At 44.6% G+C, this 18,706-nt stretch overlaps 1 protein-coding gene across 1 annotated transcript in view; it reads left to right on the top strand.

Moving 5' to 3' along the window:
- The window catches only part of fig4a (FIG4 phosphoinositide 5-phosphatase a), a 104,393-nt gene that overhangs the window by 54,821 nt on the left and 30,866 nt on the right, over positions 1-18,706 (top strand). Inside the window, exons 17-22 of the mRNA XM_055885309.1 lie at positions 5,877-6,015; positions 7,373-7,431; positions 7,648-7,795; positions 8,585-8,671; positions 12,976-13,174; positions 16,648-16,733. Coding sequence (XP_055741284.1) covers positions 5,877-6,015; positions 7,373-7,431; positions 7,648-7,795; positions 8,585-8,671; positions 12,976-13,174; positions 16,648-16,733 — 718 coding nt within the window. The remainder of the gene's footprint in view (positions 1-5,876; positions 6,016-7,372; positions 7,432-7,647; positions 7,796-8,584; positions 8,672-12,975; positions 13,175-16,647; positions 16,734-18,706) is intronic.

Here is an 18,706-nt window from a genome sequence, read left to right as displayed (position 1 = left end):
GGTCCCCAAGAACACAGTGACCTCAATGTTTAAATGGAAGAAGTTTAGAACCACCAAGACTCTTCCTAGAGCTGGCCACCCTGCCAAACTGAGCAATCGTGGGGAGAAGGGTCTTGGTCAGGGAGGTGACCAAGAATCCGATGGTCACTCTAGCAGAGTGGAGATGGGAGAATCTTCCAGAAGGACAACCATCTCTGCAGCACTCCACCAACCAGGCCTTTATGGTAGCCAGACAGAAGCCACTCCTCAATCAAATGCACATGACAGCCAAAAGATACCTAAAGGACTCTGACCATGAGAAACAAGATTCTCTGGTCTAATGAAACCAAGATTGAACTCTTTGACCTGAATGCCTAGCGTCACGTCTGGAGGAAACCTGGCACTATCCCAATGGTGAAGCATGGTGGTGGCAGCATCATGCTGTGGGGATGTTTTTCAGCTGCAGGGACTGGGAGACTAGTAAGGATTGAGGGAAATATAAATGGAGAAAAGTGCAGAGAGATCCTTGATGAAAACTTGCTCCAGAGCACTCAGTACCTCAGACTGGGGTGAAAGTTCACCTTCCTACAGGACCAAGACCCTAAGCACAGCCAGAACAATGCAAGAGTGGCTTCGGAACAAGTCCCTGAATGTCCTTGAGTGACCCAGCCAGAGCCCGGACTTGAACCCGATCTAACATCTTTGGAGAGTCCTGAAAATAGCTGTGCAGCGACGTTCCCCATCCAACCTGACAGCTTGAGAGGATCTTCAGGGAAAAATGGGAGAAACTCCCCAAATACAGGTGTGCCAAGCTTGTAGCTAAGAACCTGTTTTTGCTTTGTTATTATGGGGAATTGTGTGTAGATGGAAGTGAGAGAAAAAAACGATTTAATCCATTTTAGAATAAGGCTGTAATGTAACAAAATGTGGAAAAGGTTAAGGGGTCTGAATACTTTCCGAATGCACTGCACAGTATTACCAACAGTTGAATGATGTTCCAAGCTCTGTGCTTTCTGTTCACTGAGGACGAGTGACTAATAATGTTTTACCTTGACATAATTACTGTAGATGACTAACAAACCTCTAGTAGCTTGATCTAATTCCCTATAGTATTCTCTAGATAGTAACTGGCATTTTGATATGGGCTGCATTTACTGTTGATGGGTAGTGATTCGATAACCATGCTGTAAGATTCAAGAATATAGTCATAACCCCACTTTGTAAAATGCAGTGTATTCAGGACCCAGTTTCCCGATAGCGATGGAACTTAGGCTTACGAGTGTTTGAGCGATGCATCGTTCCTACAACCACCGAAGATGTAACATGCGTTTCCCAAAACTCCACACAGAGAGAAGTGTGTAGTTGAGGCATGTGATCGAAAGACAAGCAGCGCTGCTCTCGGATCAGCTTCCTCAGTTAAAATCTTGGCCTACCTTAAAACATTAGGAGAATAATTCCACAATACTGACGACAGATCAGCTTCTAGAGAGATATTATCACCTATGGCTGCAAATATTGAGGCGACTTATTGTAATGCTCATAGGCATTACCCTAATAATTACCATATAAAAATGTGCACATGCTACACCATGAAATATATTGAGACACGATTTCAGACTGTAGCCTACAATGAGCAAAATACACTGCTCAAAAAAATAAAGGGAACACTTAAACAACACAATGTAACTCCAAGTCAATCACACTTCTGTGAAATCAAACTGTCCACTTAGGAAGCAACACTGATTGACAATAAATTTCACATGCTGTTGTGCAAATGGAATAGACATAAGGTGGAAATTATAGGCAATTAGCAAGCCACCCCCAAAAAAGGAGTGATTCTGCAGGTGGTGACCACAGACCACTTCTCAGTTCCTATGCTTCCTGGCTGATGTTTTGGTCACTTTTGAATGCTGGCGGTGCTCTCACTCTAGTGGTAGCATGAGACGGAGTCTACAACCCACACAAGTGGCTCAGGTAGTGCAGTTCATCCAGGATGGCACATCAATGCGAGCTGTGGCAAAAAGGTTTGCTGTGTCTGTCAGCGTAGTGTCCAGAGCATGGAGGCGCTACCAGGAGACAGGCCAGTACATCAGGAGACGTGGAGGAGGCCGTAGGAGGGCAACAACCCAGCAGCAGGACCGCTGGCTCCGCCTTTGTGCAAGGAGGTGCACTGCCAGAGCCCTGCAAAATGACCTCCAGCAGGCCACAAATGTGCATTAATGCGGTCATCTCGGTTTTCCTTTGAAGCATCTTTTTATCCTTGGTTGGCAACAGTTGCATAACAAAGACATTGGTGACTTTGTATTTGTGATCAACTTCGTTCCACGCTACCTTTAGTCCTTAGGCAACTTCTTAATAGAACAGGTATAAAGCCCAGGGACCTTCTGCCTTGTAAATCTCTTTGAAACGTCAGGTGGCTTTCTTGGAAACTGATGTGTACGGCCTGTGCACCTGTCAGTGGTGACTGAAGCATGTGACAAGATGCAAAATGGTCGGTTTCACGGCAATACTTGTTTTGCCTTTCTACCTTCTTTCCTCTGGGTTCCTCCCATTCTTCTTTCTCTCCCCCTCATCATCCCTCTCCTCTCACACTGTTCCTGATGATACAGGCTGTTTGTGTGGGTCAGGGACGGTGTGTGATTTCAGTCACACAGGCAAGGCTAATGTTTTTATTTAGTCATTGCCCCAATATTACTCTTGCCTCACTGACTCTCAAGGTCATGTCACACTTTTGGCCGGACGTGAGCTTTGGAGCTCACCTGTGTATGATGTCATAGGGTCCTTCACTAAAAATGTCATGTTTCATGATGGAGACCACACACACACACACACGCCAGCTCCACAACTGTTTTTCAAAGTGTTTCCCTTGAGCTGTAACCGCTTTCTCAAAACAACAGTTATTTAAAGTATATAACTGAGAAGAACAGGTATAGCATTGACATCACATTCTACATGCGGAATCTATTGCATCTGTGGAGGATGTACAGAACAGAGAAACAATAGTGTTGAATTAAAGGAACACAAGCTCTAACACACACACACACACACACACACACACTAACCTGCCTCCAATGTACAATTAACACACCGAGCACACACACACAAATGTAAAAACACATGTTTTCTTCTCCTTGATGTTTGTGGCTGCATGTATTCCTCCATAGTGTGACATTAACTCCTTATTTATTTATTGAATATGATGAAATTTACTTCTAGAAATTACCAGGGAGAGAGATAGAAAGAGCCTGTAATTGCTGCCAAACACCCTGGTTTTGCAGCTAATTACCCGCCTTGGCCCTTAAGTGGCTTCCAGTTGAAGCTTGCATCCGCTACAAGACCATGGTGCTTGCCTACGGAGCTGTGAGGGGAAAGGCACCTCAGTACCTTCAGGCTCTGATCAGGCCCTACACCCAAACAAGGGCACTGCGTTCATCCACCTCTGGCCTGCTCGCCTCCCTACCACTGAGGAAGTACAGTTCCCGCTCAGCCCAGTCAAAACTGTTCGCTGCTCTGGCACCCCAATGGTGGAACAAACTTCCCCACGACGCCAGGACAGCGGAGTCAATCACCACCTTCCGGAGACACCTGAAACCCCACCTCTTTAAGGAATACCTAGGATAGGATAAAGTAATCCTTCTGACCCCCCCCCCCCCCTTAAAAGATTTAGATGCACTATTGTAAAGTGGCTGTTCCACTGGATGTCATAAGGTGAACGCACCAATAATTACATTTACTTCCTGTTACTATAGAACATTTACTTTCTGTTACTGTAGAACATTCACTTTCTGTTACTATAGAACATTCACTTTCTGTTACTATAGAACATTCACTTTCTGTTACTATAGAACATTCACTTTCTGTTACTATAGAACATTTACTTTCTGTTACTATAGAACATTTACTTTCTGTTACTATAGAACATTTACATTCTGTTACTATAGAACATTTACTTTCTGTTGCTGTAGAACATTCACTTTCTGTTACTGTAGAACATTCACTTTCTGTTACTGTAGAACATTCACTTTCTGTTACTGTAGAACATTTACTTTCTGTTACTGTAGAACATTTACTTTCTGTTACTGTAGAACATTTACTTTCTGTTACTGTAGAACATTTACTTTCTGTTACTATAGAACATTTACTTTCTGTTACTGTAGAACATTCACTTTCTGTTACTGTAGAACATTCACTTTCTGTTACTGTAGAACATTCACTTTCTGTTACTATAGAACATTTACTTTCTGTTACTATAGAACATTTACTTTCTGTTACTATAGAACATTTACTTTCTGTTACTATAGAACATTCACTTTCTGTTGCTGTAGAACATTCACTTTCTGTTACTGTAGAACATTCACTTTCTGTTACTGTAGAACATTTACTTTCTGTTACTGTAGAACATTTACTTTCTGTTACTGTAGAACATTTACTTTCTGTTACTGTAGAACATTTACTTTCTGTTACTATAGAACATTTACTTTCTGTTACTCTAGAACATTCACTTTCTGTTACTGTAGAACATTCACTTTCTGTTACTGTAGAACATTCACTTTCTGTTACTGTAGAACATTCACTTTTTGTTACTATAGAACATTTACTTTCTGTTACTATAGAACATTCACTTTCTGTTACTATAGAACATTTACTTTCTGTTACTGTAGAACATTTACTTTCTGTTACTATAGAACATTTACTTTCTGTTACTATAGAACATTTACTTTCTGTTACTATAGAACATTTACTTTCTGTTACTATAGAACATTTACTTTCTGTTACTGTAGAACATTTACTTTCTGTTACTGTAGAACATTTACTTTCTGTTACTGTAGAACATTTACTTTCTGTTACTATAGAACATTTACTTTCTGTTACTGTAGAACATTCACTTTTGTCACAGGCGTAGACTAACGTGAAATGCTTACATCCGTGTACTTTTTTAATAATGCAGAGTTAAAGAAAGAAAAAGTGACACGAGGAAGAAATACACAGTGAATAACAATGACGAGTACAAATAACTTGACTAGATACAGGGAGTACCAGTACTGAGTCGATGTGCAGGGGTACGAGGTAATAACATGGCTAGATACAGGGAGTACCAGTACTGAGTCGATGTGCAGGGGTACGAGGTAATAACATGGCTAGATACAGGGAGTACCAGTACTGAGTCGATGTGCAGGGGTACGAGGTAATAACATGGCTAGATACAGGGAGTACCAGTACTGAGTCGATGTGCAGGGGTACGAGGTAAATGTACACATAGGTAGGGTTATAGTGACTAGGCAACAAGATAGATAATAGACAGTAGCAGCAGCAGGTAGCCATTTGATTAGCTCTTGTTTAGTAGTCTTATGGCTTGGGGGGTAGAAGCTGTTCAGTCTTATGGCTTGGGGGTAGAGGCTGTTCAGGGTCCAGTTGGTTCCAGACTTGGTGCATCAGTACCGCTTGCTGTGCGGTAGCAGAGAGAACAGTCTATGGCTTTGGTTGCTGCAGTCGTAGACATTTTTTGGGGCCTTCCTCTGACACCGCCTGGTATAGTGGTCCTGGATGGCAGGGAGCTCAGCCCCAGTGATCTACTGGGCCGTACTGACCACCCTCTGTTGCGCCTTGCGGTCGGGTGCCTTGCAGTTGCTATACCCAGCGGGGATGCATCCAGTGAAGATGCTCTCAGCGCTGCAGCTGTAGAACTTTATGAGGATCTGCGGACCCATGCCTAATCTTTTCGGCCTCCTGAGGGGGAAGAGGCTCTGTCGTGCCCTCTTCATAACTGTGTGTGTGGACTGTGTTAATTCCTTAGTGATGTGGACACAAAGGATACATTTACTTCCTGTTACTTCCACCTCGGTCTTGTACATATTGTGCTTATCGTATCGTCGTCTCTGTGACTCTCTCTGTCTCAGATGCAGACCGGCAGGATGCCATCAACCTGTTTCTGCAGGTGTACCAGCCGTCAGAGTCTAAGCCTCACCTCTGGGAGCTGCCCACTGACTTCTACCTGCACCAGAGGAACTCTATGGCACTGACCCACGACAGGCGCAGGTACACACACACCACGGCAGATGCGTACTCACACGCTGATATGCCTGGTGGGAGATCACTTGGACAAGATTACCAGCTGCATCTGTGTTTCTTTTAGGGGGGGGGGGCTTACCTGCAGAACAGCAGTGTGTGTGTGTGCGCATGCTGAAGCTTGTCTGAGTGTGTGTTTTATGATTTAAGTGTCTCTCTTCTCCATCTCTTTCTCTTGGTCCCTCTCTCTCAGACCCACTCGCTCTGTCTCTTTCTTTCTTATTTCACGCCCTCTCCACCCCCTCGCTCCCTCTATCCCTGCACAGTCATGAATTTTAAGCCGAGCCCTAACCATGCTCAGGCCCTACCCTACCCAGGCCTGATTGCTTCTGTCAAATTTAAGGCCCTGCCCAAAACCCAAAATCAGAAGTAACTTCCTCTCTTAGTAAATCCATTCGCTGCTCCTCTCTGTCTGTCACTGGCTCCATGCACGCAGCTCGCTCTGCTCTTGAGTATCCATAGCAATGGCTCCGCTTGGGCCGCTCTGCTCAATGAAGAGACAGGAGAGCAGTTAGATACTTTATCACTCAACTCAGACAGCTCAAGGAAAATTGTTATTTTCTGTTAAATAATCTCTCCTATCTTTGACGAAGTTGAATCACTTCTGACACCATGTTATGATCTTAGTCAGATATGACAGGTTCAAAATGTTAGTGACCTGCCCGTACTGTAGTTATTGATGAAAAAACAGTCCCTACCCATCCCTAACCCCATGTATAATGTCGTGGCCCGTCTGGCTCGGGTAGGGTAGCAGACCTCTACTACCGCTCTCTCTCGCTCTCACTCTCTCATTCTTATTTTTACTTTGATTCCCTCTCACCCCCTCTCACTGTCTTTCACTCTCCTCTCTTTCAGTCTTCCAGTCTCTCACTCCCTCTTTCTCTTCTCGTATGTTCTGACCCAGATCTGTCTGCCTACTTGCCTGTGTTCAGTCAACTCTGTGTGGTTGTGCTGCTGTCATAATGACAGACCCAGATTGCTGTGGCCACTCCACCATTCAGTTACAAAGGCCAAGATGGCTCTGTTATTATCTGAAGAAATGAAATCTGCAGTCAGTCTTTTTCCTCTCAACCAGCCACACAACTCCCTATAATTGCTGTATTTATTTGCACAAACTGGACTTTGTTGAATTAAAGGGATGATGTATTAGTTGTTAGGCTGTCGTCGAGCTGAATCCTAGTTTCATAACTGGCTTATGGAAGTACGTTATTCTTTGGTGTTATGGCAGTGAAGGTAGAGAATGTTGAGAATGCAAACCTTACGGAAACTTGCGTTTATCATAATGTTGAACGCTGTTAGCTAATCCTTGTTGTGTGTTTCTCTCTAGCTATACGTACTGGTGGTCGGAGGGGATCTTATCCTACCTGCCTCTGCCCTATGATGAAGGTATCTATTACACATACACACATCTGGGTTGGAAAGTAAAGTTTGTCTCAAAGCCAAAATCATGACCGACATAAATGAAAAGAATATACTTTTCTCTAATTTCACGGTGTTTGATTGTGTGTACACTATGAGCATTGTATGTACAATATGTTAGTGTGACGTGTCGTGATATGCGTGTGTGTCCTAATCAGGGTGTGTGTGTGTGTGTGCTTCCAGTTCCCTGTGAGGAGAATATGAAGAAGGTAGGGGTGAGGAGAGTAAACCGTTACGACGAGAGCATCGATACCTACACAGAGTTCTTCAAACCCTACGAACTCACCTCCTTTGACGACACCTTCTGCATAGCTATGACCAACTCTGCACGGTACGTACCCTGACCTGTAGACAGTTAGATCAATATCCACTGGGTAATGGCTAACCATGTTGCTTTTTACTTTCATACAATGAGATGTCTGAATACTGGCCGGAGCAAAAATATTATAATTGTAAATTGACAATGAAGGTATTATATACAGGGCCTTCAGAAAGTATTCATTCTGCTTGACTTCTTCCAGATGTTGTTGTGTCACAGCCTGAATTCAAAATGGATTAAATGGGGGTTTTTTGTTCACCAATCTTCACACAATACCCCATAATGACAAACTAGAAAAATGTTTTTAGATTAAAAAAATAATTAGAAATGAATTACAGAAATCTCTCACTTATAAAGGTATTCAAACCCCGAGTCAATAGTTTGTAGAAGCACCTTTGGCAGCGATTACAGCTGTGAGTTTTTCTGGGTAAGTCTCTAATAGCTTTCCACACCTGGATTGTGCAGCATTTGCCCCTTATTCTTTTCAAAATTCGTCAAACTCTGTCAAATTGGTTATTGATCTTTGCTAGACAGCCAATTTTAGGTCTTGCCAGATTTTCAATTGATTTAAGTCAACAGTAACTCTGCCACTCAGGAACATTCACAGTCTTCTTGGTCAGCAACTCCATGGGTGTGCACAACTCCAATATTAGGAAGGTGTTCCTAATGTTTGGTGTACTCACCATATGCCTGTTGCAGAGAGACAAAAGAGATTTGGATCTGGGTGCAGACATGAGGTTAACTATGATGTGTTTTTCCTGGGATAATAATGTGGTGATTATTTTCTCTCTGTGTTTGAAGGGAGTTGATGCCCAAGACGGTAGGAGTGGACCCCAGCCCCTTTACTGTGCGCAAGCCAGAGGAGACTGGGAAATCTGCTGTGATTGGGTGAGTGTACTCTACTCGCATGTGTCGTGACTTTACCTTAATTAGTCTGATGACTGTTATTTATCTTATCACCTAACTATGTTTAATTGTTACTTTATTCAATTAATCAGGTAACAATTAACTCATTAGGATCTGGGGCACCACAAGAGCGGTTCTTTAAAGAGTTACCATCTCCCAAATTAAACTCTAAAGGTCTTAACCTAACACATCTATAAACAGTCAATGTATTAATCGTAACTTCGTATCATATCGACATTCTGAACAGTCGTAACCTCCTGCATCTGCAAAATCCCCAGCCATACTTATGATTCAGTACTACACAAATTGGTTTAATTATTTATTTACCAGCTAACTAAATGGTAACACAAGTTAAACATACACACTTAATACATTACATTTACATTACATTTAAGTCATTTAGCAGACGCTCTTATCCAGAGCGACTTACAAATTGGTGCGTTCACCTTATGACATCCAGTGGAACAGCCACTTTACAATAGTGCATCTAAATCTTTTAAGGGGGGGGGGGGGGGGGTCAGAAGGATTACTTTATCCTATCCTAGGTATTCCTTAAAGAGGTGGGGTTTCAGGTGTCTCCGGAAGGTGGTGATTGACTCCGCTGTCCTGGCGTCGTGAGGGAGTTTGTTCCACCATTGGGGTGCCAGAGCAGCGAACAGTTTTGACTGGGCTGAGCGGGAACTGTACTTCCTCAGTGGTAGGGAGGCGAGCAGGCCAGAGGTGGATGAAACATTAGAAACATTAGAAACAGTATCATTAGAACATTAGAAACATTAGAAACAGGTCCCAAGCAGACTGACACAATATGGCAGCTTGTTACAAAAGATAGAAAGCGAGAGAGAGGGACAGAGACATACACTACCGTTCAAAAGTTTGGGGTCACTTAGAAATGTCCTTGTTTGTGAAAGAAAAGCAAAAAAAAAAGTGTTTTTTTATAATAACATCAAATTGATCAGAAATACAGTGTAGACATTGTTAATGTTGTAAATGACTGTTGTAGCTGGAAACGGCTGATTTTTAAAAATGTAATATCTACATAGGCTTACAGAGGCCCATTATCAGCAACCATCACTCCTGTGTTCCAATGGCACGTTGTGTTAGCTAATCCAAGTTTATCATTAGAAAACCCTTTTGCAATTATGTTAGCACAGCTGAAAACTGTTGTTCTGATTTAAAGAAGCAATAAAGCTGGCCTTCTTTAGATCAGTTGAGTATCTGGAGAATCAGCATTTGTGGGTTCGATTACAGGCTCAGAATGGCCAGAAACTTTAGTACTTTCTTCTGAAACTTGTCAGTCTATACTTGTTCTGAGAAATGAAGACTATTCCGCGTGAGAAATTGCCAAGAAACTTAAGATCTGGTACAACGCTGTGTACTACTCCCTTCACAGAACAGCGCAAACTGGTTCTAACCAGAATAGAAAGAGGAGTGGGAGGCCCCGGTGCACAACTGAGCAAGAAGACAAGAACATTAGAATATCTAATTTGAGAAACGGACGCCTCACAAGTCTTCAACTGGCAGCTTCATTAAATAGTACCCGCAAAACACCAGTCTCAACGTCAACAGTGAAGAGGCGACTCCAGGATGCTGGCCTTCTAGGCAGTTTTCAGATGTGCAAACATAATTGCAAAAGGGTTTTCTAATGATCAATTAGCCTTTTAAAAGTATAAACTTGGATTAGCTAACACAACGTGCAATTGATACACAGGAGTGATGGTTGCTGATAATGGGCCTATGTACGCCTATCTAGATAATCTATAAATAATTGACAAAAAATGTGCTTTTCTTTCAAAAACAAGGAAAATTCGAGGTGACCCCAAACTTTTGAACGGTAGTGAAATACTTTGGTACATTTAGAAACTACTCTCACTGTAATCATATACTTTGCACACGAACCGCCACCCGTTTGGAGTAAAGAATCATGACGTGTGTGTGTGTGCACGTGGGTGCGCTTCTCTTTGTTCGCTCGTGTGTGGCCTCGTGTGTGTGTGTGTGTGTGTGTGTGTGTGTGTGTGTGTGTGTGTGTGTGTGTGTGTGTGTTCCGCACAGGCGTTGTTTATGTGCGTTTGTATATTTCTGTGTCTCAACACGTGTATCTGGAAACCGTGGCCCAAAAACAAGACACTCATCTTCCATTAGCTGACTCATGTGAGCACACACACACACACACACACACACACCACCTCTTTACCTTCTTGAAAACCTTCAATAACACCTAGTTGTTGAGCAATTACGTGTGTTAGTATGAATATTGAACTACTATAAAGGGCATGTATTACTCCTGTTCCTTTAACCAGTCAATGGCTGTTTATGGGTTTATTTATCAAAGCGCAACCTTTTAATGAATGATTGAGTGTCCGGTATCGTTCTCTACTGGAGTGTTATGTAGGCATCCAGATTGGAGTTGTCCATCCGTTGTAGAGAGAGGACAACGCTTTGATTACTCTCTCTCTCTCTCCTTCTCTCCACCCCCTACTCCCCTCGGTCCTCCCCCCTAACCTCTCTCTCCTCCCCCCTAACCTCTCTCTCTCCTCTGCCCTCCCCCTACTCCCCTCGGTTCTCCCCCCTAACCTCTCTCTCCTCCCCCCTAACCTCTCTCTCTCCTTCTCTCCACCCCCTACTCCCCTCGGTCCTCCCCCCTAACCTCTCTCTCCTCCCCCCTAACCTCTCTCTCTCCTCTGCCCTCCCCCTACTCCCCTCGGTTCTCCCCCCTAACCTCTCTCTCCTTCCCCCTAACCTCTCTCTCTCCTTCTCTCCACCCCCCTACTCCCCTCGGTCCTCCCCCCTAACCTCTCTCTCCTCCCCCCTAACCTCTCTCTCTCCTCTGCCCTCCCCCTACTCCCCTCGGTCCTCCCCCCTAACCTCTCTCTCCTCCCCCCTAACCTCTCTCTCTCCTCTGCCCTCCCCCTACTCCCCTCGGTCCTCCCCCCTAACCTCTCTCTCCTCCCCCTAATCTCTCTCTCCTCCCCCCTAACCTCTCTCTCTCCTCTGCCCTCCCCCTACTCCCCTCGGTCCTCCCCCCTAACCTCTCTCTCCTACCCCCTAACCTCTCTCTCTCCTCTGCCCTCCCCCTACTCCCCTCTGTCCTGCTGCCTAATCTCTCGCTCACTTCCCCCTACTCCCCTCTGTCCTGCTGCCTAACCTCTCGCTCACTTCCCCCTACTCCCCTCTGTCCTACTGCCTAAGCTCTCGCTCACTTCCCCCTACTCCCCTCTGTCCTACTGCCTAAGCTCTCGCTCACTTCCCCCTACTCCCCTCTGTCCTACTGCCTAACCTCTCGCTCACTTCCCCCTACTCCCCTCTGTCCTACTGCCTAAGCTCTCGCTCACTTCCCCCTACTCCCCTCTGTCCTGCTGCCTAACCTCTCGCTCACTTCCCCCTACTCCCCTCTGTCCTACTGCCTAAGCTCTCGCTCACTTCCCCCTACTCCCCTCTGTCCTACTGCCTAAGCTCTCGCTCACTTCCCCCTACTCCCCTCTGTCCTGCTGCCTAACCTCTCGCTCACTTCCCCCTACTCCCCTCTGTCCTACTGCCTAAGCTCTCGCTCACTTCCCCCTACTCCCCTCTGTCCTGCTGCCTAACCTCTCGCTCACTTCCCCCTACTCCCCTCTGTCCTACTGCCTAAGCTCTCGCTCACTTCCCCCTACTCCCCTCTGTCCTACTGCCTAAGCTCTCGCTCACTTCCCCCTACTCCCCTCTGTCCTGCTGCCTAACCTCTCGCTCACTTCCCCCTACTCCCCTCTGTCCTACTGCCTAAGCTCTCGCTCACTTCCCCCTACTCCCCTCTGTCCTGCTGCCTAACCTCTCTCTCCCTCTTTCTTCCCCCCTAACCTCCCTCTCTCCACTCCCCTTTGTCCTCCCCCCTAACCTCTCTCTCTTCCCCCCCTAACCTCTCTCTCTCCCTTTCTCCACTCCCCCCTGTCCTGCTGCCTAACTTCTCTATCCTCCCCCCTAACTTCTCTCTCTCCCTACTCCCCTCTGTCCTGCTGCCTAATCTCTCGCTCTCGCGCTCTCTCTCTCTCTCAGCCTTTCAGTCTGGCTCCGTCTTGTTAACCATGTTTATTTTAAAAAACTACCAACGGTACTGTCTACCTCTACTGTCTGTTTATTCTGTGTGTCTAAGAGCAGTATGGTCACGCTATGGACTACTGACACTAACTACTACTACTACTAATGTGTGTGATAGCTGGGTGAGACAACCACTTATCTTGGGAGGAAGGCATGAATTTTAAGTCGCTCTGGATAAAAGCGTCTGCTAAATGACTAAAATGTAAGTGTGTGTGTAGTGCTAAGAGCAGTAAGGAGGAGACGGTGGTCCAGAGGAAGACAGCGGCCAGCGCCCCCCCGCCCCCCAGCGAGGAACAGATCTCCAGCAGCTCAGAGGACGACTCCGAGGACGACCGCGACGATGACGGATCAGTGTCCCAACGCTCCACCCCCGTCAAACTACTGACCGAGTCTGGGGAGAGTGTCCGCACTCAGGAGGTATGGGATGGGAAACACACACACACACACACACACACACACGCACGTAGCCAGCTGAGTTAAATGTCAGCTGACATGCAAACTGGACCTTGGGAGAGAAGGTGCTAACTAAAAGTGAAGATTTCAACTATCGAGATTGAAAACTCATTCTGTGTCAATTTTAAAAAGATTTTCAGTGTCAGGTGGAGCTCTCCTGTTTCTCCTCACATGTTCAGAACATAATGACGTTTCTCTTGGTTTCTCTCTCGCTAACTGGCCCTCTCTCATTCCCTCTCCCTCCCATTTCTGTCTCTCTAGCCAACCATCTGTCTCCCCCTCTCACTCACGGAGTTGACCTATCGGTGTTATTGTTTGAGAACATTAATTTCCCCCCTATCCATTGAGATTATCACAATGGTCGCATAATCATTCAGATAATGAATCCATAACATGGCATATAAATTATATGTAATCAAAAGTGTTTTCATCACAACACAGTTTGAGTTCTTATGGTTTGATTGAACTCCCCAGGACACTGATAGTTTGGTTTGACGGTTTGGCTTGACGGTTTTGCTTGACGGTTTGGCTTGATGGTTTGGATTTTTAGACAGCAGAGCAAAATGTAGAAGACTAACATACCACTGCAGCTGATATTGTGTTCTATCATCAACATTATCCACAGTCACCAGTCTAATACATTGTATCATAATGATTATACTAGAGTGAATAAAATACATGACACTGATCCATTTTCATGTGCACACACACTTCACAACAAATAACGGGGGGCTCTCATCTCTCGTTTGTGACTCAAGGTCTCTGTGTTTCCATGACAACTGGACTGGTTGAATATTCTCCTTCGTGAGCGAGCGGAGGGAAGACAATGGGAGTTTGAATTTGAATAGGATGACCTAGAAGCGGAGCTGGGCTTTAGCCCTTTGAAGCCAGCCTCAGTCAGAATACATTGTGTGGATGTGTCCCAAATGGCACCCTATTCCCTATATAATGCACTAAATTGGACCACAGCCCTATGGGCCTTTTCAACAGTAGTGCACTACAAAGGCAATAGTATGCCATTTGGGACACATACATGCTGTTGGACTGGTACTCAGGTGGTAGTACCACTGTCTATTAAGAGTGGTACCATCACCTGGACCTCATGTGAGTGCTACCATAAAAGGGGGGTTTAGATTGGCAGCAAGATGTGAGTAGATTCCATTGGAGCTCATTCAGGTCAGGAAATGAACTGGGGGAAGATGGGGAGCATATTGAAGATGAGGAGCAATTACCAACTCATGAATTGTACAGAACTGGACATCCTAACGAAGTAGATGATTTGGATGTAGTTAATTAAATAATGGCTCACAGTACTTTTCCCTGTGAGAGACAACACAACGAGTTGAGAAGTCTCTCCTTCTCTATCCATTCTACCATCCTTTAGGACAGTTGGTTTGGAAAGGCCTCTTCCCCTGAGTTCATATCATATCTGAAATCTCTGTCAATCATAGACTGGGTAGGTCTATGGTAGCTTTGTCTCGACTCATCTCTCAACTTATTTCTCAACTTATGTCCAGTTACTGAACCTTCCTCGAACGGTCATTCCTCCTGTATGTTTTATGACGACAGCTATGGGCTAAATTATACTCTGCCATAAAATACAACAAAAGCATAAATGAATAGATGGATGGACAGAGATGAAAAGAGAAATGAGGCCACTAGAAAAGAGACAGAGTAATCAACAGCCAAGCCCAGTGACGTACACCGGGACACACAAAAATGTCACGCTTTGCTTCAAAATCCCAATTGTACTCAATCTGTTGCTATAACGAGACTATTGTGTGCCACATTTGTTGTCAGCGGCGATGGTGACCCAGATGCTGTTTTGGGTCTCTTTGACCGACTAGACCCTCATTGTGTGAAGAAGCGGCGAGGCCGGTGGTGGTGAATCAAGTTTTTATTTTTGTGTGCCGCCAGGCATCCACACAACATGGCTTCTGGTGCCAGCTGGGGGCTTGTGGGTAATTTCGTCCTCTGTTTACATTCTTGAGTGAAGTGTTCAGGTTAAGGGCCATCTCATACTCTCTAAACAGAAGTTACCACAAGGATAAGCTCTCTCCTCTCCCCGTCTACACGTGATGAGAGATCGAGAAAGGACAGGAGCCATGAAGAGAGCAGGGTAGAGAGACGGAGCGAAAGAAAGAGATTACACTCCTCCGCTGACACCTTTTATTTTATTTAACATCTTCATTCACATGCTTTTAGATGTCAATATACCTTTATATGTTAATTCACATGCTGCGTTCTGTTTTCTGATTCATCCTCTCCCCTCCCAGTCTTTCTTGACAGATTCACTCATCCTCATATCCCCAGTAACAACCACACTGATTGCTTTTGACAACGAGAGGCAAAAAAAACATTTTAAAATATATATTTTTGTAAATATCCATTAACCCCAGTACTGTTTTCTCCCTCAGGCTTCATTTAAAACATGCTTCCCTCAGATATATGTTTTCTCCCTCAGGCTTCATTTATAACATGCTTCCCTCATATATGTTTTCTGACTTCTTGGATCTGGAGTGGGTAGCAGGGAGGGGGGTCATGAATATTTTGGGATAGAAGGTTAGCGGTTAGCTCACGTGTCGCCACATACACACACGTGTCTTGTGTCGCTGCCTGCGAGCCTGTCCCAAAGAATGGATTGCTATGGCGCCAGAAAAACACATAACTGATCAAATATTTAAACATCTGATCATTACCTTGCTGCTTGCTGTATAATTAGACACACTAATTCCATATTCCCTCTCTGTGCGTGCGTGTGAGAGTTTGTTTCTGTGTGTGTGTTTGCAAAGCTTCACTCTCTTGTATTTCGTTGTATCCGGCCACCTCCCTCCAGTTCTCTCATCTTGGGCACAGACCATGGCGGCAGGCTGAATCATAGCCTTTGAATGGAAATGCTATGTTTTGTTTTGGACCGAGAGCTGTCCCATCATCTCAGAGGAGAAGAGTGCTTGAAAGGCTACTGCTCTTACTTAAACCACCTCTGGACCATCCACGTTATGTAGGGACAGAAGATGGATGTACACTTCATCTTTATTGTTGTTAGTATTCATTCTCACTCTAGTCTCTTGTGGTGACAATCACAGGTGTTCCAGTCTGTAGTTTTCCTGTGGCTTTGTGTTTGCTGAAAAGCCATCTATTTTCTCCCTGCGGACTATAAAGCACACCTCCCACAGTAAACTACACTTCCCACGTCTAGTGTTTCTCAGGAGGGGAGGATGTGTTGATATGTTCTCCTCAGGTTTGGTCCCTGGTTAGAGGAAGGGGGTACAATCTGAACGGTTGTACAGTTGGAGAGCGCTTGAAGAGATCTAGTCAGAGTTGTTCAGGATGATTTCATACTGTTTGTTTGTATCCTTTCATCCCACTCCTCACTGTTACCTCTCACCTCGCTCTAACCTTTTGACCCCTAACATTTGACCCTTGCCCCCACACAGGACTTCCTGCAACAGTCCATGAGGGAAACCTATGGACTCAACCTGGCCGCGCTCCCTGCCGAGGAGGACATGCTCATATATGAGAGGTGAGAGACACACACACACACACACACACACACACACCATGAAAACGAGTGGCTTCCACGCATCATGTGAGACGGAGTCAGGTGTTTGATGATTGACTGTATGCCGAAAAGATCGATCTTCACACTGCCGTCTCACTGAGTATTGCATTTCAACCCCTGTGAGCTTCTGACCTACTGACACAAAACTGCCCAAACGTCTAATCATGACAGAGACACGTTTCGTTATGAAAGTGGTCCCTGTGAGACAAACACAACTGATGATCAGTCAGTCTGATTCTGATCCTTTTCTCTGTAATGATGATGTTGATAATGATAATGATAGAAGACATCCTGTCCTGAAGACCTACCTGTTAGGAAGACGGGGACAGGCCGTCCCATAGTCACTATTAGGGTGATGTTCTAAATGGACTCTGTCAACTGGAGAACGGCACATTAATGACCTCAAAAGGGCCGTTTCTTTTTTTGCTGAGTTTAGAGTTGCACCCAATGTTCCCACTAAGCTTCCCCAGGACTGCCGCGCAGAAGAAATATCAGCGAGCGCAGAGAAGCACGAGACTGAACTTCACTCAACGTTCTAGAGTTTTCCCTGTTAGTTAATACTGTCAACGTTTCTCTTTACTGTAGGAATTGTGATGAATCAACGCAGTATTTGCCCGTTTCAATGCAACATACTGAAACAAAATGAACTAGCTATACAAGAGGCAGATTGTAGCCAGAATGCATCTGAGTAGGATTCTATTCCATTGACAGGCACTACTCTTGTTTTGATTTATTTAATTTAACTAGGCAGGTCAGTTAAGAACAAATTCTTGTTTACAATGACGGCTTACACCGGCCAAACCCGGACCACGCTGGGACATTTGTGCGCCGCCCTATGGGACTCCCAATCACGGCCAGTTGTGATACAGCCTGGAATCAAACCAGGGACTGTAGTGACACCTCTTACAGTGCCTTACACTACTGCGCCACTTGGGAGCCCACTCTACACAGACCTGTGCACCATAACCAATCAGAGCTGCAGCAGGCCTATATGCAAATAGACCATTGCCATATACAGTGCTTTCGGAAAGTATTCAGAACCCTTGTAACGGTTCTCCTCTTCCTCTTCATCCGAAGAGGAGGAGCATGGATTGAACCAAGACGCAGTGTGATACTTAGACATGATGTTTAATAAACAAAACAGAAAACACGAACGAACACTTGAAGTTACAAAACAAATAAACGATGTAGACAGACCTGAACGACGAACTCACATGAAACACGAAGAACGCATGAACACGAAAACTGCCTACATAAAACGAACGAACAAACAAAACCGAAACAGTCCCATGTGGCGCAACAACATACACAGACACAGGAGACAACCACCCACAACAAACAATGTGAAACAACCTACCTTAATATGACTCTCAATTAGAGGAAACGCCAAACACCTGCCTCTAATTGAGAGCCATACCAGGCAACCCTTAAACAAACATAGAAACAGAAAACATAGACTGCCCACTCAAGCTCACGTCCTGACCAACTAACACATACAAAACTAACAGAAAACAGGTCAGGAACGTGACACCCCTTGACTTTTTCCACATTTTGTTACGTTACAGCCTTATTCTAAATTTGATTAAATTGTTTATTTTTCTCATCACTCTACACACAATAACCCATAATAACTAAGCAAAAACAGGATATTACACATTTTTGCAAATTTAATAAAATAAAAAAATGTAAATATCACATTTGCATACGTATTTAGACCCTTTACTCAGTACTTTGTTGAAGCATCTTTGGCAGTGATTACAGCCTTGAGTCTTCTTGGGTATGACGCTACAAGATTAGCACCCCTATATTTGGGGAGTTTCTCCCATTTTTCTCTGCAGATCCTCTCAAGCTCTGTCAGGTTGGATGGGGAGCGTCGCTGCACAGCTATTTTCAGGTCTCTCCAGAGATGTTCGATCAGGTTCAAGTCCAGGCTC

Source organism: Salvelinus fontinalis, chromosome 27 (genome assembly GCF_029448725.1).
Source record: "Salvelinus fontinalis isolate EN_2023a chromosome 27, ASM2944872v1, whole genome shotgun sequence".
In the NCBI taxonomy this organism is placed as follows: domain Eukaryota; kingdom Metazoa; phylum Chordata; class Actinopteri; order Salmoniformes; family Salmonidae; genus Salvelinus; species Salvelinus fontinalis.
Note: the sequence above shows the minus strand (reverse complement) of the source record. Positions and strands in the feature narration are given on the sequence as shown.